The 23,363-nt window shown below is 38.0% G+C and overlaps 1 protein-coding gene across 1 annotated transcript in view; it reads left to right on the forward strand.

Annotated features, from left to right (window-relative positions):
- Nucleotides 1-23,363, forward strand: part of ADSS2 (adenylosuccinate synthase 2) — a 306,217-nt gene that overhangs the window by 46,136 nt on the left and 236,718 nt on the right. The window contains exon 2 of the mRNA XM_053711169.1: nucleotides 2,689-2,791. Within this exon, the coding sequence (XP_053567144.1) occupies nucleotides 2,689-2,791 (103 nt within the window). The remainder of the gene's footprint in view (nucleotides 1-2,688; nucleotides 2,792-23,363) is intronic.

Consider the following 23,363-nt stretch of genomic DNA (forward strand, 5'->3'; position numbering starts at 1 on the left):
AAAGGGACATGAATAGAGAATACAATGTTTAAAAAATGTCCAATTTTATTTCTATTATCCAATTTGCTTTGTTGCTCTTTTATGAAGAGATATCTAGATATGTAGTCTGCACATGTCTAGAACACTACATGCCAGGAAGTACTCTTGCTAATGTATAACATTGTTGCAAAACGTCTACCATATAGTGTTGCAGACACGTGCACACCCCTGAGCTTACCTTCCTGCTTTTCAACAAAGGATAACAAGCAAACAAATAATTGATAATAGAAGTAAATTGGAAAGTTGTTAAAAATTGAATATATATATATTTTTTTTTTTGGTTATGTTACTTTAAAGGGACAGTCTACCATAGAATTGTTATTGTTTTAAAAGATAGATAATCCCTTTATTACCCATTCCCCAGTTTTGCATAACCAACACAGTTATATTAATATACTTTTAACCTCTGTGATTATCTTGTATCTAAGCCTCTGCAAACTGCCCCTTTTTTCAGTTCTTTTGACAGACTTGCAGTCTAGCCAATCAGTGCCTGCTCCCAGATAACTTCTCGTGCACGAGCACAGTGTTATCTATATGAAATATGTGAACTAACACCGTCTAGTGGTGAAAAACTGTTAAAATGCAATCTGAAAGAGGTGGGCTTCAAGGTCTAAGAAATTAGCATATGAACCTCCTAGGTTAAGCTTTCAACTAAGAATACCAAGAGAACAAAGCAAAATTGGTGATAAAAGTAAATTGGAAAAATGTTTAAAATTACAGGCTCTATCTGAATCATGAAAGTTTATTTTGGCCTAGACTGTCCCTTTAAGAATGAGAGAGAGTTTGTATGCTTAATAGTGACATTGTACACTAGATTTTTCTTTGCATAAATGTTTTGTAGATGATCTGTTTAAATAGCCCATCTGGGAGTGTTTTTGTAACAATGTATAGTTTTCCATATATTTTTTTTTAAAGAAAATTGTGCTGATTTTCAGACTCCTAACCAAGCCCCACAGTGTCAGATGTATACATGTGTTTACAGACTACTGCTTGCTCCTGTTTGTTATTTGTCTAAAAAAAACAATGGTCTAGAGGAGGAAACGTCACCTCATTAAAGGGACATGAAACCCACATTTTTTCTTTCATGGTTTAGAAAGAGCATGCAATTTTAAACAACGTTCTAATTTACTTATATTATCTAATTTGCTTCATTCTCTTGATATCCTTTGCTGCAAAGCATATCTAGATAGGTTCAGTAGCTGCTGATTGATGGCTGCAAGTAGATGCCTTTTGTGATGGTCTCTCACGTGCATGGCTATTTCTTCAACAAAGGATATCTAAAGAATAAAGCAAATTGGATAAAAGAAGTAAATTGGAATGTTGTTTAAAATTGTGTCCTGTATCTGAATCGTGAAAGAACATGTTTGGGTTTAATGTCCCTTTAAATAAAGTGCTGTGCTGGAGGCGCTGAGTTGGTGATCTTCTTTCCTTACAGATATTTTTAGTGATGGTAAATCCTAGCGTTTGTGTTATGCTTGGGTTTACCATCACTTTAAGTACAGTACATTGGTGTGGAGTTTGCCTCTCATCTTCATTGTGGACAGGGAAAGAAGTGCATCTCGCTCTCTCACACTCGCGCACATTCTTATGGTTCAACAGCCTCCTAATATTTTTTCATCTAAATGTTCACATGAAGTATATGAATAAATGTGACCATATATAATTATACATGTATATGAATGCTGTTAGAGATCCACACTCACAATACATTTATTGAAGCACATTGGTAATGTTTTAAGGGAACCTCAGGCCAAATAAACATCTATTTAAAATGCTGCCTCTTCAAAGTTTGGCCTGGCTCCTAGCGATTCAAAACAATGTTGTCAAGCCGTGGTGCTCTCACATTTTCCCACTGAGTAATAAGCTCATGAGACACTAACAAAGATGACCAAAAACAAGGCTGTGACTTATAAAAACCTGAGTGTGTTGCAGCAATATATTCTGCATTAGGAGTGGTTAAAGGGATAGTAAACCCACATTTTTTTTATAGAGCATGCAATTTTAAGCAACTTTCTAATTTACTCCTATTATCAATTTTTCTCTCTTCTCTTGGTATCTGTATTTAAAAAGCAGAAATGTATGTTTAAGTGCTGGCCCATTTTTGGTTCAGAACCTGGGTTGCACTAGCTTATTGGTGGCTAATGATTGGTTAGTGACATTTAGCCACCTATAAGCAAGTGCAACCCAGGTCTGAACCAAAAATGGGCTGGCTCTTAAACATACAATTCTGCTTTTTAAATACAGATACCAAGAGAAGAGAGAAAAATTGATAATAGGAGTAAATTAGAAAGTTGCTTAAAATTGCATGGTCTATCTAAACCATGAAAGAAAATTGGGTTTACTATCCCTTTTTAATTGTTCCTAAATAAACCACACTATACTACTTATTTAGAAAGCATAAACCTGCTGTTTAATTTTATTTCTTGTGATTATACTTAAAGGGAAATAGAAGTAAAGCGTTGGTGATTTAGTTAGAACAAACATGTTTAAACAGCTTTTTCAACTGCGTCTTATCAATTCCTCTTGGTTTCCTTTGAAGCTTAGCTTATTTCCGCAAGAACATACTGAAGTAGGCTCATTATTTTAGCATAACATTGTTAATTCTCACAAGCAGTACTTGACTTGGTTTCATTTTTTTATTTTTTTCAGGGAGGGAATAATGCGGGTCACACCGTAGTCGTGGATTCTGTGGAGTATGATTTTCACCTTTTGCCAAGTGGAATAATAAATCCACGAGTAATTGCTTTTATAGGTAAGTTTGGTTACAAGCACAAAACTAATAATCTTTTTAAAGAACACATATCTTTTTTTAAATTGAAGTGTTGTAATTCTGTTCATTCTCATTTAACACAAATCAAATATTTGGTTTAGTCAACTGCAAATTAATTTATTAAAGGGATATGATACCCAAATGTTGAATCCCATAAAAGTGATGTAGCATATATGTTAAAAAGTTAACTAGAAATTCCAACATGACCATCTCTATGTAAAAAATGTTCCTCAGTAGCCAGGACTTGAAACATTCAATCGGGATGCCTGTTCCAGGACTTACAAGGGCTGCTTTGTTTTTTTTTTTTTTTTTTTAATATAGGTAAAATATATTTTTCTGCTATCCAAAGTACACATTGAATTGCATAATTTGACATAAATGTCTAATGATAATTTTCAATATTAGTTAATTTTAGCTTAATAATGGATAACATTTTATCTGGGTGGTGCACCTGCTATAAAGGCCTGGGACACTCGCAAATCCATTAAAGGTCCACTCAGTGCTGTAGAATTACATAATTAACAAGTACATAATGAAAAGACAAAGCAATAGCACTTACTCTGAATTTCAAATAAGCAGTAGATTTTTTTTTTTCCCTCCCATTTTCCAGCACCCTGTATCATGTGACAGATATCAGCCAATCACAGACTAGTAAATGTGTACCCTGTGAGCTTGTGCACATGCTCAGTAGGATCTTGTTCCCCAGAAAGTGTGAATATAAAAAGACTGTACAAAATTTGGGAAGTAAATTGGAAAGTGTATTAAAACCTTATACTCTATCTGAATAATGAAAGTTTGTTGTCCACTGTTCTAAGCAATCACTGTCTTGTGTGTTGATGGTTTAGTTGATTTGCAGCATTTTCAAGAAAAACTTATGTTACAGAATTTATTATTACACCTCTATGTGGTACAAGCAGTTTTTACACAAAAGGTATTTTAAATTAAAATAAATAATGTATATTGCATAATTAAACATTGCTTTTGTACCTTTTGCATGCTTAAAGGAACATGATACCCAAATGTTGAATCCCATGAAAGTGATGTAGCATATCTGTTAAAAAGCGAACTAGAAATTCCAACATGACCATCTCTATGTAAAAAATGTTCCTCAGTAGCCAGGACTTGAAACATTCAATCGGGATGCCTGTTCCAGGACTTACAAGGGCTGCTTTGTTTTTTTTTTTTTTTTTTTTAATATAGGTAAAATATATTTTTCTGCTATCCAAAGTACACATTGAATTGCATAATTTGACATAAATGTCTAATGATAATTTTCAATATTAGTTAATTTTAGCTTAATAATGGATAACATTTTATCTGGGTGGTGCACCTGCTATAAAGGCCTGGGACACTCGCAAATCCATTAAAGGTCCACTCAGTGCTGTAGAATTACATAATTAACAAGTACATAATGAAAAGACAAAGCAATAGCACTTACTCTGAATTTCAAATAAGCAGTAGATTTTTTTTTTTCCCTCCCATTTTCCAGCACCCTGTATCATGTGACAGATATCAGCCAATCACAGACTAGTAAATGTGTACCCTGTGAGCTTGTGCACATGCTCAGTAGGATCTTGTTCCCCAGAAAGTGTGAATATAAAAAGACTGTACAAAATTTGGGAAGTAAATTGGAAAGTGTATTAAAACCTTATACTCTATCTGAATAATGAAAGTTTGTTGTCCACTGTTCTAAGCAATCACTGTCTTGTGTGTTGATGGTTTAGTTGATTTGCAGCATTTTCAAGAAAAACTTATGTTACAGAATTTATTATTACACCTCTATGTGGTACAAGCAGTTTTTACACAAAAGGTATTTTAAATTAAAATAAATAATGTATATTGCATAATTAAACATTGCTTTTGTACCTTTTGCATGCTTAAAGGAACATGATACCCAAATGTTGAATCCCATGAAAGTGATGTAGCATATCTGTTAAAAAGCGAACTAGAAATTCCAACATGACCATCCCTATGTAAAAAATGTTCCTCACACTCCCTATAAAGGACGACAGTGAATTATATAAATTGCAAGTGCTGCATTTTAAATATCTGGCTTAGGTAAAAATGCACTACTTGTAGCTAGTTGAAGACATTGCTAAGCCTATGACTAGGCATATATGTGCATGCACCAATCGGCAGTTAGCTCTCAACTCCGTAAGCTTACCTAGGTATACATAGAATACCAAGAGAACAAAGTAAATTGCAAAGTTGTTGAAATTTTTTTTTATTTTCAGATAGAGCATACAATTTTAATGTCCCTTTTAAAGGACATTCCAGTCAAAATTTTAAATTCACATAGATACATTACATGTTTGAATTGAAGCATATTTGCTATGTACATGTATTGGCAAAAATGCTTCTAGTAAAAGTTGTCACTGTTTTAGTTTTAACATTTTTTTTTTTTCTCTGCACGTGCATGTGAAACATAGCTAGATATTCTCAGTGCACCAGCATTTTAAATACTGCAGCTGCACTAGTGGTGGCTTGTATCAGGTCGGCAATTAAATTACCAGATGGTACAAACACCTTAAGCTCTCTAAGCAAGTGCTGTGTTTAAAATGCTGGTGCACGGTGCATACTTAAATACACTTTTGTAACAGCTATAGCTTTTATTAGAAGCACTTTTGCTAATACATATATATTACAAAAATGCTTCTGTTCAAAACTGAAATGCATCCATGTGGATTCCAATTTTCCCTGGAATGTCCCTTTACGTTTGTCACTCTATTGAAACATGAGTACCACTCTAGAAGTGGTGGATAGTAGGTGAACATGGCGGTGCTTTCCTTTAAATACATTCTGGTGGTGATAGATGACCACTGGAATTTGAGAAGTCTGTGGAGCTTTTTCCTTGTAAGCAAGCCAGTTTATTTTCTATACATTTTTGCTATTTTAAGATAACTGTATAGCAAAGGCTATTTTCTCATAGCATTTTTAGCTGTTAGCATTTTGTTTTAACTGATACATACCACACTTCAGTATATCACCTTACACAGCTAATTTAAGTTTGCTTTCAACGCAAAAAGACAAATGGAGTTATTCAAAGTTAAAGTGTTATAAAACATGTTTGAGATCTGTGCATATTTTAAAAGAGCTAATTAAGTAAAAATAGTTTGCATATTTTTTTTTTTTTTGTATTTCAACTGAGTTGACAGCCGCTTGTTTGTTTCTAGGCCTGCTCCAGCAGATGAGTGTTAGTCTGGCATTCTACCATATCAATGGTAGATATAGCTACAGCCATAGAAGGAATTGTGTGGGGGGGAGTTAAAGCTGTACAATTCAGAAACTTAAAAGAAAGGGTTAATGGTGAGGCACTGCAGTATACATTTGCAGGCAAAGTAATTAAAGTACATATTATATTTTGTCTCTATCCCAACTTGTTTTACGTCCCTTTAACCTGAAACTATTAAACCATTGTTTTGAAACAAGACCATAATAAGAATACTAATCATTCGATTATTTAGAGGGATTTTTTTTTTTTTTTTTTTTTGGTGCAAGTCCTAAAATGTATACTTTTTATCATGCTTAAAGGGACACAAACCCTCAAACTTTTTTCTTTCATGATTCATATTGGGCAGTGTTTCTCAAGTACCCCCAACAGGTCAGGTTTTAATTAAATCTGAACTAGAGCACTGCACAGGTGAAATAATCAGCTGATCAGTAACCATGGTTACTAACCAGCTCTCACTCATCAGCTGATTATTTCACCTATGCTCTAGTTTAGCTATAATGAAAATCTGACCTGTTAGAGCTACTTAAGGAGACTGGTTGAGAAACTCTGAGAAAGAGAATACAATTTTAAAGAAGTTTCCAACTTCTATTAAATTTGCTTAGCTGTGTCTGGAGGACTACATAACAGGAAACAGTGCTGCCATCTAGTGCTCTTGCTAATGTATAACATTGTTGCAAAACTGCTGCCATTTAGTGATGCAGACACGTGCACACTCCTGAGCTTACCTTCCTGCTTTTTAACAAGAAAACAAATAAAATTTGATAATAGTAAATTGGAAATTTGTTTTAAATTTTTTATCTCTGATCATGAAAGTAAAATGTTGGATTTTAAGTCCATTAAATGAACATTAAATGCTTTGAGATGGTAATATAAAAAGATAAATTGTGTATGTGTGGTTCCTGTTAGAAATGGAAGTGCAGGGCACTGTTATATTCCACACAGCCATTGGCTGCACACTTTAGTGACCTATTTATAACTGGATTTTCTAATTCTTATAATGGGAAAAGCACACTGCAAACTTCTGAAGGTTAAAGGGACATAAACCCCCCCCCCAAAAAAATAATAATTCATGTTTCAGATAGAGCTTGTAATTTTAAACAATTTTTAATTTATGATCAAATGTATTTCATTCTCTTGGCATCCTTTTGTTGGAGTTGATATGCACTACTAGGAGATGGCTGAACGCATCTGGTGAACCAATGGAAGAGGCATTTGTGTGCAGCCATCAATCAGCGGCTAATTCCCAGTAATGCATGCTGCTCTTGAGTCTACCTAGATATGCTTTTTAACTTGGGTTACCAACAGAATGAAGCAAATTAGATAATAGAAGTAAAGTGGATTAAAATCGCATGCTCTATCTGAATCATTAAAGAAAAATTGGGGGGTTTCTTATCCCTTTTAATCTGCTAAAACAATTGGGTAAAGATAGCAGGATAACTGCTGCAAAACAATGCACTTCACTCAAGCCCAGATTGTCCCCTACAAATAAAATAAGTTATGGGTGGAATTTGGCAAAAAACAACTATAGCAAACAAAATTATATGCATACCTAGCACATAGTTCCTGTGCTAGTTATGCATTAACGTGGCAATCGGAACGCACTACAGATTCTATCATGAGTGCAGGATCAAGTGTGGACTCTGGTTAAAGGGACAGTCCACTCCAAACAATTTTGTTTAAAAAGATAGATAATCCCTTTTATTACCTTCCCCAGTTTTGCATAACCAACGTAGTTTATATTAATATACTTTCTCCTGTTAAGTGTGGTCAGTCCACGGGTCATCATTACTTCTGGGATATTAACTCCTCCCCAACAGGAAGTGCAAGAGGATCACCCAGCAGAGCTGCCATATAGCTCCTCCCCTCTACGTCACACCCAGTCATTCTCTTGCACTCAACTAATAGATAGGATGTGTGAGAGGACTGTGGTGATTATACTTAGTTTTTATATGTTCAATCAAAAGTTTGTTATTTTAAAACAGCACCGGAGTGTGTTGTTCCTTCTCAGGTAGAATTTGAAGAAGAATCTACCTGAGTTTTTGTATGATTTTAGCCGGCGTAGTTAAGATCATTTTGCTGTTCTCGGCCATCTGAGGAGTGAGGTAAACTTCAGATCAGGGGACAGCGGGCAGGTTCACCAGCAATGAGGTATGTAGCAGCATATTATTTTCTGAGGAATGGAATTGACTGAGAAAATACTGCCAATACCGATATAATGTAAGTTCAGCCTTAAATGCAGTAGTAGCAACTGGTATCAGGCTGTCATGTATGTATATTTACATTTCAGTATTCTGGGGAATGGTACTTCACTGGGATAATACTGTATGCATAAATTTTTTTTAGCCTAACTTGCAGTGGGAACGACTAGCAACAGGCTTTCTAATGACACTTCATTTATTGATGTTAAACGTTTTGCTGGCATGTTAAATCGTTTAATTATCTGAGGTACTGGGTGAAAAATTGTTTTGGGCACTGTTTTTTCCACTTGGCGGTAGTTTTATTTAATTTAAGACAGTTTACTGATCTCCCTCACTGATGTGTGTGAGGGGGAGGGGCCTATTTTGGCGCTTTTGCTACGCATCAGAAATTCAGTCACAAGTCTGTTTTCTTCCCTGCATGATCCGGTTCGTCTCTACAGAGCTCAAGGGTCTTCAAAAGTTATTTTGAGGGAGGTAATCACTCACAGCAGACCTGTGAGATTGTGCTTTGACTGTGATAAAAAACGTTTTTATTATGTACTTTTTTTCTGCTATGTAAGGGTTTGTTATTCATTACTATGGGAGCAATCCTTTGCTAAATTGTGTTTTTACCGGAAAGAATTTGAATTTTATAATTTCTCCGGTTCATTGTTATTCAACTGTCATAACTTTTTTCTGTGCTTCTTAAAGGCACAGTACGTTTTTTCATATTACTTGTAAATTGAGTTGAAAAGTATTTCCAAGTCTGCTAGTTTATTGCTAGTGTGTTAAACATGTCTGACTCAGAGGAATATCTCTGTGCTATATGTGCTAAAGCCAAAGTGGAGCCCAATAGAAATTTATGTACTAATTGCATTGATGCTACTTTAAATAAAAGTCAATGCTCTTCTGGCTTGGCCCCAGTTAACAACCTAGTGGACATGTCACCCTGTCCACCTTGGTCTCTGCCTCTGAGACAGGACCTTCTAATTCAGGGTCCTTTCAAACATCAAAATCTAATTTCTCTGAAGCTGACTGCTTGGAAATTGAACGCTTGATTTTATCAAAGCGTGGTTTTTCGGAGTCAGTTATTGATACCTTAATACAGGCTAGGAAGCCTGTTACCAGAAAGATTTACCATAAAATATGGCGTAAATACTTACATTGGTGCGAATCCAAGAGTTACTCATGGAGTAAAGTTAGGATTCCTAGGATATTATCCTTTCTACAAGAAGGTTTAGAAAAGGGTTTATCTGCTAGTTCCTTAAAGGGACAGATCTCAGCTCTGTCCATTCTTTTACACAAGCGTCTGTCAGAAGTTCCAGACGTTCAGGCTTTTTGCCAGGCTTTGGCCAGGATTAAGCCTGTGTTTAAAACTGTTGCTCCACCATGGAGCTTAAATTTAGTTCTTAACGTTTTACAGGGTGTTCTGTTTGAACCCCTTCATTCCATTGATATCAAGCTGTTATCTTGGAAAGTTCTGTTTTTAATGGCTATTTCCTCGGCTCGGAGAGTCTCTGAGTTATCTGCTTTACATTGTGATTCTCCTTATCTGATTTTTCATTCAGACAAGGTAGTTCTGCGTACTAAACCTGGGTTCTTACCTAAGGTGGTCACTAACAGGAATATCAATCAAGAGATTGTTGTTCCATCCTTGTGTCCTAATCCTTCTTCAAAGAAGGAACGTCTTCTACACAATCTGGATGTAGTCCGTGCTCTGAAATTTTATTTACAGGCAACTAAAGATTTTCGACAAACGTCTTCCCTGTTTGACGTTTATTCTGGTCAGAGGAGAGGTCAAAAAGCTTCTGCTACCTCTCTCTCCTTTTGGCTTCGTAGCATAATACGTTTAGCTTATGAGACTGCTGGACAGCAGCCTCCTGAAAGAATTACAGCTCATTCTACTAGAGCTGTGGCTTCCACTTGGGCCTTTAAGAATGAGGCCTCTGTTGAACAGATTTGCAAGGCTGCAACTTGGTCTTCTCTTCATACTTTTTACAAATTTTACAAATTTGACACTTTTGCTTCTTCGGAGGCTGTTTTTGGGAGAAAGGTTCTTCAGGCAGTGGTTCCTTCCGTATAAGATCCTGCCTGTCCCTCCCGTCATCCGTGTACTTTTGCTTTGGTATTGGTATCCCAGAAGTAATGACGACCCGTGGACTGACCACACTTAACAGAAGAAAACATAATTTATGCTTACCTGATAAATTCCTTTCTCCTGTAGTGTGGTCAGTCCACGGCCCGCCCTGTTTTTTATGGCAGGTCTAAATTTTTAAATTATACTCCAGTCACCACTGCACCCTTTAGCTTCTCCTTTCTCGTTGGTTCTCGGTCGAATGACTGGGTGTGATGTAGAGGGGAGGAGCTATATGGCAGCTCTGCTGGGTGATCCTCTTGCACTTCCTGTTGGGGAGGAGTTAATATCCCAGAAGTAATGATGACCCGTGGACTGACCACACTACAGGAGAAAGGAATTTATCAGGTAAGCATAAATTATGTTTTTTTACCTTTTTGATTACTTTCTATCTAAGCCTCTTCTGACAGCCCCCCGATCACATGAATTTTTATTTATTATCTATAAACTTGCATTTTAGCCAATTAGTGCAGTGTTATCCACACCCCATGGGAGTGAACACAATGTTATCTATATGGCCCACATGAACTAGCAGTCTCCTGTTGTAAAAAGCAAATAAAAAAGTGCGTGATAAGAGCCTGTCTATAGTGGCTTATAAACGGGCAGAAATTTACATATTTAAATGTTATAAAGAATATTAACCCCTTAAGGACCGGCATTTTAGACAAAAACTTCCCCAAAAGACCAGAACATTTTTAGCATTTTTGTCATCAATACATTTAAACAGAAGTAGAGACTTTTCTCTTAAGTGTATCCAGTCCACGGATCATCCATTACTTGTGGGATATTCTCCTTCCCAACAGGAAGTTGCAAGAGGATCACCCACAGCAGAGCTGCTATATAGCTCCTCCCCTCACTGCCATATCCAGTCATTCTCTTGCAACTCTCAACAAAGATGGAGGTAGTAAGAGGAGAGTGGTGTTTTATAGTTAGTTACTTTCTTCAATCAAAAGTTTGTTATTTTTAAATGGTACCGGAGCGTACTATTTTATCTCAGGCAGTATTTAGAAGAAGAATCTGCCTGCGATTTCTATGATCTTAGCAGAAGTAACTAAGATCCACTGCCGTTCTCACATATTCTGAGGAGTGAGGTAACTTCAGAGGGGGAATGGCGTGCAGGTTTTCCTGCAATAAGGTATGTGCAGTTAATATTTTTCTAGGGATGGAATTTGCTAGAAAATGCTGCTGATACCGGATTAATGTAAGTTAAGCCTAAATGCAGTGATTTAATAGCGACTGGTATCAGGCTTATTAACAGAGATACATACTCTTATAAAAGTGTAATATAAAACGTTTGCTGGCATGTTAATCGTTTTTATATATGTTTGGTGATAAAACTTATTGGGGCCTAGTTTTTTTTTCCACATGGCTGGCTTGATTTTTGCCTAGAAACGGTTTCCTGCGGCTTTCCACTCTTGTAATATGAGTGGGAGGGGCCTATTTTAGCGCTTTTTTGCTTAGCAAAAATTACAGACACATTCAGCTTCCCTCTGCATGATACAGGACATCTCTGAAGGGCTCAAAAGGCTTCAAAAGTTGTGTTTGAGGAAGGTAACAGTCACAGTAGAGCTGTGGCAGTTGTTGTGACTGGTTTTAAAAACGTTTTTGTCATTTATTATTCTGTTTTTGGTATTAAGGGGTTAATCATCCATTTGCAAGTGGGTGCAATGCTCTGCTAACTTGTTACATACACTGTAAAAATTTTGTTAGTGTAACTGCCTTTTTTCACTGTTATTTCAAATTTTGTCAAAATTTGTTTTTCTTAAAGGCGCAGTAACGTTTTTTTTATATTGCTTGTTAACTTGGTTTAAAGTGTTTTCCAAGCTTGCTAGTCTCATTGCTAGTCTGTACAAACATGTCTGACACAGAGGAAACTACTTGTTCATTATGTTTAAAAGCCATGCTGGAGCCCCATAGGAGAATGTGTACTAAATGTATTGATTTCACCTTAAACAGTAAGGATCAGTCTTTATCTATAAAAGAATTGTCACCAGAGGGGTCTGTTGAGGGGAAAGTTATGCCGACTAACTCTCCCCACGTGTCGGACCCTTTCGCCTCCCGCTCAAGGGACACACGCTAATATGGCGCCAAGAGGGACGCCCATAGCGATTACTTTGCAGGACATGGCTGCAATCATGAATAATACCCTGTCAGAGGTATTAGCCAGATTGCCTGAATTAAGAGGCAAGCGCGATAGCTCTGGGGTTAGACGAGATACAGAGCGCGTAGATGCTGTAAGAGCCATGTCTGATACTGCGTCACAATATGCAGAACCTGAGGACGGAGAGCTTCAGTCTGTGGGTGACATCTCTGACTCGGGGAGACCTGATTCAGAGATTTCTAATTTTAAATTTAAGCTTGAGAACCTCCGTGTATTGCTTGGGGAGGTATTGGCTGCTCTGAATGACTGTAACACAGTTGCAGTGCCAGAGAAATTGTGTAGACTGGATAAATAGAAATACTATGCAGTGCCGGTGAGTACTTATGTTTTTCCAATACCTAAAAGGCTTACAGAAATTATTTGTAAGGAGTGGGATAGACCCGGTGTGCCTTTTTCCCCACCTCCTATATTTAGAAAAATGTTTCCAATAAATGCCACTACACGGGACTTATGGCAGACAGTCCCTAAGGTGGAGGGAGCAGTTTCTATTTTAGCAAAGCGTACCACTATCCCGGTTGAGGACAGTTGTTCTTTTTCAGATCCAATGGATAAAAAATTAGAGGGTTACCTTAAGAAAATGTTTATTCAACAAGGTTTTATTTTACAGCCCCTTGCATGCATTGTGCCTGTCACTGCTGCGGCGGCGGCGTTCTGGTTTGAGGCCCTGGAAGAGGCCATCCATACAGCTCTATTGACTGAAATTATTGACAAGCTTAGAACACTTAAGCTAGCTAACTCATTTGTTTCTGATGCCATTGTTCATTTGACTAAACTAACGGCTAAGAATTCCGGATTCGCCATCCAGGCGCGTAGGGCGCTATGGCTTAAATCCTGGTCAGCTGATGTGACTTCAAAGTCTTAATTACTCAACATTCCTTTCAAGGGGCAGACCTTATTCGGGCCTGGTTTGAAAGAAATTATTGCTGACATTACTGGAGGTAAGGGTCATACCCTTCCTCAGGACAGGGCCAAATCAAGGGCCAAATCAAAGGCCAAACAGTCTAATTTTCGTGCCTTTCAAAAATTCAAGGCAGGTGCAGCATCAACTTCCTCTGCTTCAAAACAAGAGGGAACTTTTGCTCAATCCAAGCAGGCCTGGAAACCTAACCAGTCCTGGAACAAGGGCAAGCAGGCCAGAAAGCCTTCTGCTGCCTCCAAGACAGCATGAAGGAACGGCCCCCTATTCGGCAACGGATCTAGTAGGGGGCAGACTCTCTTCGCCCAGGCGTGGGCAAGAGATGTTCAGGATCCCTGGGCGTTGGAGATCATATCTCAGGGATATCTTCTGGACTTCAAAGCTTCTCCTCCACAAGGGAGATTTCACCTTTCAAGATTATCTGCAAACCAGATAAAGAAAGAGGCATTCCTACGCTGCGTGCAAGACCTCCTTGTAATGGGAGTGATCCATCCAGTTCCGCGGACGGAACAAGGACAGGGGTTTTATTCAAATCTGTTTGTTGTTCCCAAAAAAGAGGGAACCTTCAGACCAGTTTTGGATCTAAAGATCTTAAATTCCTCAGAGTTCCATCATTCAAGATGGAAACTATTCAAACCATTTTACCCATGATCCAAGAGGGTCAGTACATGACCACAGTGGACTTAAAGGATGCCTACCTTCACATTCCGATTCACAAGAATCCTCATCGGTTCCTGAGGTTTGCCTTTCTAGACAGGCATTACCAATTTGTAGCTCTTCCATTCGGGTTGGCTACAGCCCCAAGAATTTTTACAAAGGTTCTGGGCTCACTTCTGGCGGTTCTAAGACCGCGAGGCATAGCGGTGGCTCCTTATCTAGACGACATCCTGATACAGGCGTCAAGCTTTCAAATTGCCAAGTCTCATACAGAGATAGTTCTGGCATTTCTGAGGTCGCATGGGTGGAAAGTGAACGAAGAAAAGAGTTCTCTATCTCCTCTCACAAGGGTTTCCTTCCTAGGGACTCTAATAGATTCTATAGAAATGAAAATTTACCTGACGGAGTCCAAGTTATCAAAACTTCTAAATGCTTGCCGTGTTCTTCACTCCATGGTGGCTCAGTGCATGGAAGTAATCGGCTTAATGGTAGCGGCGATGGACATAGTGCCATTTGCGCGCCTGCATCTCAGACCGCTGCAATTATGCATGCTCAGTCAGTGGAATGGGGATTACACAGATTTGTCCCCTCTGCTAAATCTGGATCAGGAAACCAGAGATTCTCTTCTCTGGTGGTTATCTCGGGTCCATCTGTCCAAAGGTATGACCTTTCGCAGACCAGATTGGACAATTGTAACAACAGATGCCAGCCTTCTAGGTTGGGGTGCAGTCTGGAACTCCCTGAAAGCTCAGGGTTCATGGACTCAGGAGGAGAAACTCCTCCCAATAAACATTCTGGAGTTAAGGGCAATATTCAATGCTCTTCTAGCTTGGCCTCAGTTAGCAACACTGAGGTTCATCAGATTTCAGTCAGACATCACGACTGTGGCTTACATCAACCATCAAGGGGGAACCAGGAGTTCCCTAGCGATGTCAGAAGTCTCCAAGATAATTCACTGGGCAGAGTCTCACTCTTGCCACCTGTCAGCGATCCATATCCCGGGCGTAGAGAACTGGGAGGCGGACTTTCATCCGTCGTCAGACTTTTCATCCGGGGGAGTGGGAACTTCATCCAGAGGTGTTTGCTCAACTGGTCCGTCGTTGGGGCAAACCAGAACTGGATCTCATGGCGTCTCGCCAGAACGCCAAGCTTCCTTGTTACGGATCCAGGTCCAGGGACCCAGAAGCAACGCTGATAGATGCTCTAGCAGCTCCTTGGTTCTTCAACCTGGCTTATGTGTTTCCACCGTTTCCTCTGCTCCCTCGACTGATTGCCAAAATCAGACAGGAGAGAGCATCGGTGATTCTGATAGCGCCTGTGTGGCCACGCAGGACCTGGTATGCAGATCTGGTGGACATGTCATCCTTTCCACCGTGGACTCTGCCTCTGAGACAAGACCTTCTAATACAAGGTCCTTTCAATCATCTGAATCTTGTTTCTCTGAGACTGACTGCATGGAGATTGAACGCTTGATCCTATCAAAGCGTGGCTTTTCAGAGTCAGTCATTGATACCTTAATACAGGCAGGAAAATCTACCACAAGATATGGCGTAAACATCTTCATTGGTGTGAATCCAAGAATTACTCATGGAGTAGGATTAGGATTCCTAGGATATTGTCCTTCCTCCAAGAGGGTTTGGACAAAGGATTATCGGCTAGTTCTTTAAAGGGACAGATTTCTGCTCTGTCTATTCTTTTACACAAGCGTCTGGCAGAAGTTCCAGACGTCCAGGCGTTTTGTCAGGCTTTAGTTAGAATTAAGCCTGTGTTTAAACCTGTTGCTTAAACTTGGTTCTTAAAGTTCTCTAAGGAGTTCTGTTTGAACCCCTTCATTCTATTGATGTCAAACTTCTATCATGGAAAGTTCTCTTTCTGATGGCTATTTCCTCGGCTCGAAGAGTCTCTGAGTTATCTGCCTTACATTGTGATTCTCCTTATCTGATCTTTCATTCAGATAAAGTAGTTCTGCGTACAAAACCTGGGTTTTTACCCAAGGTGGTTTCTAACAAGAATATCAATCAAGAGATTGTTGTTCCTTCATTGTGTCCTAATCCTTCTTCGAAGAAGGAACGTCTTTTACATAATCTAGATGTAGTGCGTGCCTTGAAGTTTTACTTACAAGCTACTAAGGATTTTCGTCAAACATCTAGCCTGTTTGTTGTTTACTCTGGACAGAGGAGAGGTCAAAAGGCCTCGGCAACCTCTTTCTTTTTGGCTTCGGAGTATAATCCATTTAGCCTATGAGACTGCTGGACAGCAGCCCCCTGAAAGAATTACAGCTCATTCTACTAGAGCTGTGGCTTCCACCTGGGCCTTTAAAAATGAGGCTTCTGTTGAACAGATTTGCAAGGCTGCGACTTGGTCTTCGCTTCATACCTTTTAAAAATTTTACAAATTTGATACTTTTGCTTCTTCTGAGGCTGTTTTTGGGAGAAAGGTTCTACAGGCAGTGGTTCCTGCCTTGTCCCTCCCATCATCCGTGTACTTTAGCTTTGGTATTGGTATCCCACAAGTAATGGATGATCCGTGGACTGGATACACTTAACAAGAGAAAACATAATTTATGCTTACCTGATAAATTTATTTCTCTTGTAGTGTATCCAGTCCACGGCCCGCCCTGTCCTTTTTAAGGCAGATCTAAATTTTAATTAAACTACAGTCACCACTGCACCCTATGGTTTCTCCTTTCTCGGCTTGTTTCGGTCGAATGACTGGATATGGCAGTGAGGGGAGGAGCTATATAGCAGCTCTGCTGTGGGTGATCCTCTTGCAACTTCCTGTTGGGAAGGAGAATATCCCACAAGTAATGGATGATCCGTGGACTGGATACACTACAAGAGAAATAAATTTATCAGGTAAGCATAAATTATGTTTTTTATATTTACCTATCAAAACTATATATATTGTTTTAGTAGACAATCCAAAGTATTGATCTAGGCCCATTTTTGTATATTTCATGCCACCATTTCACCCCAAATGCAATCAAATAGAAAATTAACCGTTTTTTTGTTTTTTTTTCACACTTTTTGGGTATCTCATTGAAATTATTTACAAACCGCTTGTGCAATCATGGCACATGGTTGTAAATGCTTCTCTGTGATCCCCTTTGTTCAGAAGTAGCAGACATATATGGCTTTGGCAATTTGAAGGCCGCTAAATGCCGCTGTGCACCAGACTTGTAATTATGAAGGGGTTAATTAGGTAGCTTGTAGGGTTAATTTTAGCTTTAGTGTAGAGATCAGCCTCCCAACTGACACATCCCACACCCTGACCCCTCTCCAACAGCTCTCTTCCCTCCCCCACCCCCCCCCAAAGGTCACCCCCATCTTTAAGTACTGCCAGTACTAAAATAAAAGGCTTTTTTTTTTTTTTTTTTTTTTTTTTTTTAAGGTTTTCTGCAGTGTATTATCCCCCCCCTCTCCCCTCTACCTATTTGCTGCCATCTTGGGTACTGGCAGCTGTCTGCCAGTACCTAGTTTGGAGCAAATTAGGCAAATAAAATACCCCTTTTTTTTTTCTGTAGTGTAGCTGCTCCCCCTCCCAGATCCCTTTCCCTCAATGGATCCCATCATCCCACATAGGATCCCCCTCACTTCTCAGTTGCAATTAATAGACTTTTACTGGGGTTTATAAGTTTTAATGCTGGGTTTTAAAAACAGTTTACTCTCCCTTTTAATCTCTTAATGTACACATTTTTCAGTTTCTAAAACAAGTTATATTAAACTGTGCAATTATTTAAAGGCAAACACTAGAGACTCTTCTGGGGGTGCTTTTCTACAATATTTGTACGCCCTTGATAACTCATTGATCTTAACAAAAGATTTTAATAGTCAATTGTTCTAAAAATAAAGCAGTTTTGGTTTGTGCATCCCAATGTGCTGTTATGTTAGTGTTTTATCAGTTTTTGTAAAAATAGCTCCTGTAGGACCTACTAAAACAAGAAAAAAATTACTCTGCCCTCCCTTCCCCAAATATGCATAATACCTATAAAAAGCATTGGACTTCCATCTTCTTATTGGTGGAGAAGGATAGTAAGCATAATATATTATGGTCTTTTTAAATACAGTATTGCATTAATCATGACGCATACAAAAAATGTAATAAATTACACACCCTTTTTACAGTAAAGGGGGAAAACCTGTTTGGGCAGTTATGCCTACCTCTCGATTGTCTTAATCAGCACAAAGACCTGATCAGCCTTTACTTTCCAATTGGTAGCAGACGTAACTGTCATATTTTGGGTTGCATTATTTCCCAGAATGAATTGTGAGTGGAATGTATTGTTAAAAATTCTGGTGTAGACTGTCCCTTTATTTTTTTTATAAAATATAGATAAGCCCTTTATTACCCACTAGGCGATAAGCCTGCCAAGAGGGCAGTCTATTTAAAAACAAACATAAATATGAAAAAAACTACAAACCCCAAAACTAAAATTACACAAAATATAAAATTACAGAAAAAAATAAACAAAGCTATCAAAAATAAAAAAATATAAATCTAAACTAATACCCCTATAAAAAAATCCCCCCAAAAATAAATACACCCCCTAATCTAATACTAAACTACCAATAGCCCTTAAAGGGACAGTCAAGTCCAAAAAACCTTTCATGATTCAAATAGGGCATGTCATTTTAAACTACTTTCCAATTAACTTTTATCACCAATTTTGCTTTGTTCTCTTGATATTCTTAGTTGAAAGCTAAACCTAGGAGGTTCATATGCTAATTTCTTAGACCTTGAAGGCCGCTTCTAATCTGAATGCATTTTGACAGTTTTTCACAACTAGAGGACGTTAGTTCATGTTTTTCGTATAGATAACATTGAGCTCATGCACATGAAGTTACCTAGGAGGCAGCACTGATTGGCTAAAATGCAAGTCTATCAAAAGAACTGAAATAAGGGGGCAGTTTGCAGAGGCTTAGATACAAGGTAATTACAGAGGTAAAACGTGTACTATTATAACTGTGTTGGTTATGCAAAACTGTGGAATGGGTAATAAAGGGATTATCTATCTTTTTAAACCAAAAACATTCTGGTGTTGACTGTCCCTTTTTTAAAAGTCCTTTTGTAAGGCATTGCCCTAAGTTAATCAGCTCTTTTACTTAAACAAATTACCAGTAAAACTTCCCCACCCATTAAACCTCCCCAAAATAAAAAGCCTACCACTAAAAAAACCTAAACTACCCATTTGTATGGGCATTGCTCTTTAAAAGGGCATTCAGCTATTGTACTGCTCTTTAAAAGGGCAATCAGCTCTTTTCCAGCCCAAAAAAAACCCTAATCTAAAAAAAAAAAGAAAAGGCGGTCATCGGGGGCGGCGGCGTAGAGGCTCTTCTTTATGCGATGTCCGTCGTACTCTGAAGATTGAATGCAAGGTACCGCATTCAATTTGGCTTACCTTGCATTCCTATTGGCTTAAATTTTGAAATCAGCCAATAGGATTAAAGCTACTGAAATCCTATTGGCTGTTCAAATCAGCCAATAAGATTTCAGCAGCTTTCATCCTATTGGCTGATTTCAAAATTTGCCAATAGGAATGCAATTTACCACCAAAAATATAGGGTATTTTGCATTTAATCTTTAGTGTGCAGTGGACAAATCGCATCAAGAGGAGCTCCACGCTGCTTTGGACCACCGCCACTGAGGATCCGTGCATTGGGGAAGCCAGCTCCGCACTTCCGTTCCGCGCTGCCTTTGCTCTGGCTGAATATAGAAGATAATGGAGCCATCTGAAAGAAGACCTCCGCCGGACTTAAGGAATGGTGACTACCTATTTGGGGGTTAGACAGGATTTTTTATTTTATTTTTAAGATTATGGATTTAATGGGCTTTTAAAAGAGCTGAATGCCCTTTTAAGGACAGTGAAAGAGCTGAATGCACTTTTAAGGGCAATGCTCATACAAATGTCCCTTTAGAGGCAATGGGTAGTTTAGGTTTTTTTTTTTTTATTGTGGATAGTTTGAAGTGGGGGGGTTTTACTGTTAGGGGGGACTTAGTATTTTTTAAACGTAGAAGAGCTGTTTAACTTACGGCAATACCCTACAAAAGGCCCTTTTAAGTAGAGATAGACCAATATATTGGAGTGGACGATTTTTAAGGCCGATATTTGGAATGTCTGAAATATCGGTGTCGGACAGAAAGTTACCAATATTACTTAAAACTACATAGTTACCCTGAAGTACACAGAGGTACATTTTCATTTGATTGCTCCATATCAGTGACACAAATCATCACACAAATTATCTATAGCACAAAAAAGCTGGACATATCAGTGCTATTTATTATTACATGCTAAGAGTCAATGCCCAGGTGTTCCTGGGAGCTCATTTACTAACTACCATACCACCAATGGCAGGCCTGTAGATGGACTTGCATAAACAAACATATATGATTTGTGAAATGGAAAACGTGATCTTTAAGTGGCACTTAAAGCTACATAGTTTCCCTGAAGTACACGGAGCTAAATTACTTTAGATTTGCTCATAGGGGTCAGCAATACATAAAATCAATCTGCTTGCTAATTGCTGTTACAAATAGAACATTATTTGTTGCATTCTGATACATTTTACACATTTGCAAAACATTTCACTAAGCTGCTATATTTGACGATTTTTTTAATTTTAAATATTTTATTTTCCCTTTTTATGGGCATAGAAAAAAACATTTAAAAAAATGATAGTTAAGGCACATCAATTAACTGTCCACAACAACAAACCTTGAGTAGAAAGCTATTCAGTATAGGAGACTAGTATCAATATTCTCTAGCAGTGGATAACAATGCTTTGACCATTAGGTGGTGCTGTTACACATGTATAAAACTGCCCATAAGTGACATAATAAAGAAACTTATAGTCCACTCCTCAGTACCAGGGAAGGTATTTGCAATCCAGTAAATATATGAGCATATTAAAAAATTAATGCAAATAAATGAATAGCAGCAATATATGAAAAAAAAAGCCGTTTAACAGGAGAACATGCTGAAATGTTATGCTTTCTGCACTATGTTTTTCTACTTAACTGGGAGTACTGAAGAAATCGTGTAGTTTCCAGCTTTGCAGTAGTGACTTAAATTTTAATTTTATTTTATATCGGTGTGCAGTTTAAAAGGGATTTATGCAATTTTTCTATGTTTTGGGAAGCAATTTAATAAGTTAATTTTCAAGCACTTTATTTTTCCCAGTTTACTTTTAATGTTTAAAATTTTAATAAGCATGTTCAGTTTATACTAGATTTGTGTAGAAATTGTTGTTTTTTCAAAACGATATCTGTCTATCCCTACTTTTAAGGGCTATTGGCAGTTTAGTTTAGATTAGGGGGTGTTTTTATTTTGGGCAGCTTTTATTTTCAAAGGGATTGGGTTTCATTTTTTTTATTTTTGATAATTTGGTTTATTTTTTTCTTTAATGTTAAGACTTTTTTATTTTTTGTAATGTTAGATTAATTTTTTTGTAATTTAATGTTAGGATTTTTTATTTTAATTGTGATTTAGTAGTAATTGGAGTTGATTTTGGGGGTGTTAGGTTAGGGCAGTGATTTTTAACCTTTTTTTTTGCCGTGGCACACTTTTTAACATTAAAAAATCCTGTGGCACACCACCATCCCACAATTTTAAAAAAATCATACATTGTAGCCTAATACAGCATATATATATATATATATATATATATATATATATATATATATATATATATATATATATATATATATATATATATATATATATATATATATATATATATACATACACACAAACACCCACATACTGTATGTATTGTGCTGTTATGCCATGCCTCCTACTAACTACCCCTACACTGGGAGTAAAAAACAAGCAAAGTTTAAAAAATGTCACACTGTTGTCAGTCTGCCGTGGCACACCTGAGGATCTCTCACGGCACACTAGTGTGCCACGGCACACTGGTTGAAAAACACTGGGTTAGGGGGCATAGTAATTAAATTAGTTATTTGCGTTGTGGGGGGTTGGCGGTTTAGGGGTTAATAGTATAATTGGTGTTGTAGGGTTTGGCAGTTTAGGGGTTAATATTGTAATTTATTTTGTTGGCGATGTGGGGGGTTGGCGGTGTAAGGGTTAGGTAGTTTCTGTTGTGGGAGTTCAGTGATTTAAGTTTTTTTTTTTTTTTTTTTTGTTAATACTTAGTATGGGCGGTTATGTTTGTTTGTTTTCTCTTGTAAGGTGTATCCAGTCCACAGGTTCATCCATTACTTGTGGGATATTCTCCTTCCCAACAGAAAGTTGCAAGAGGACACCCACAACAGAGCTGTCTATATAGCTCCTCCCCTAACCCCCACCCCCAGTCATTCTCTTGCAACTCTCGACAAGATAGGAAGTCTCAAGAGATATGTGGTGACTTAGTGTAGTTTTACCTTCAATCAAGAGTTTATTTTTTAAACGGTACTGGCGTTGTACTGTTTTACTCTCAGGCAGAAATTAGAAGAAGAATTCTGCCTGGAGGTTGATGATCTTAGTGGTTTGTAACCAAGGTCCATTGCTGTTCTCACACACAACTGAAGAGTATGGGAAAACTTCAGTTGGGGGAACGGTCTGCAGATTACCTGCTTTGAGGTATGTTCAGTATTTTTATTTCTAGAGAGATAAGTTCTAGAAAATGCTGACAGAGCCTTGTGGATTTGAGGTAAGCTAGATGCAGTGATTTAACAACGACTGGGATCATGCTTACAAAACAGGGTAATACTCTTGTCACTAAGTAATATGAATATTAACATAACGTTTACATGTTTCATAAATAGGACGTTTTTTCTCTGAGGGAGATAGAGTCTTATTTTGGGGCCTAGTGTTCAACATGGCTAGTCAGATACTCCCTAGGAGTAGTTTCTTAAGGCCCCTCTGGCATCCAGTACATGGTGGGAGGGGCCTATTTTTGCGCTCTACATGTGCAGTTTCCTCAGACTGAGTCATCCAGCTTCCCTAGAGGAGTCCTCTGGCATCTGAGGACCATCATAAAGGGTGTTTGATTTCTTCCCCTAAGAATCGTATTTGAGGGCAGGTAGGAGCCTCAGCAGAGCTGTGGCAAGGTGCTCCAACTGTCTTTACCGTGGTTTGAAGTTTTTAAAATCGGTTTGGGGGGCTAAGGGGTTAATCATTCTCATTTGCAAGTGGGTGCAATGTTGCGGCTTAGTCCCTTACACACCACCTGTAAAAATTTCGATGACTTGTATCTTTATTTTTATCTTCTGTTTGGCAGTTTAAGTACTATTTTTTTTTTTTTTTTTTTTTTTTAAAGGCACAGTACGTGTTTTT

This window comes from Bombina bombina, chromosome 4, assembly GCF_027579735.1.
Source record: "Bombina bombina isolate aBomBom1 chromosome 4, aBomBom1.pri, whole genome shotgun sequence".
In the NCBI taxonomy this organism is placed as follows: domain Eukaryota; kingdom Metazoa; phylum Chordata; class Amphibia; order Anura; family Bombinatoridae; genus Bombina; species Bombina bombina.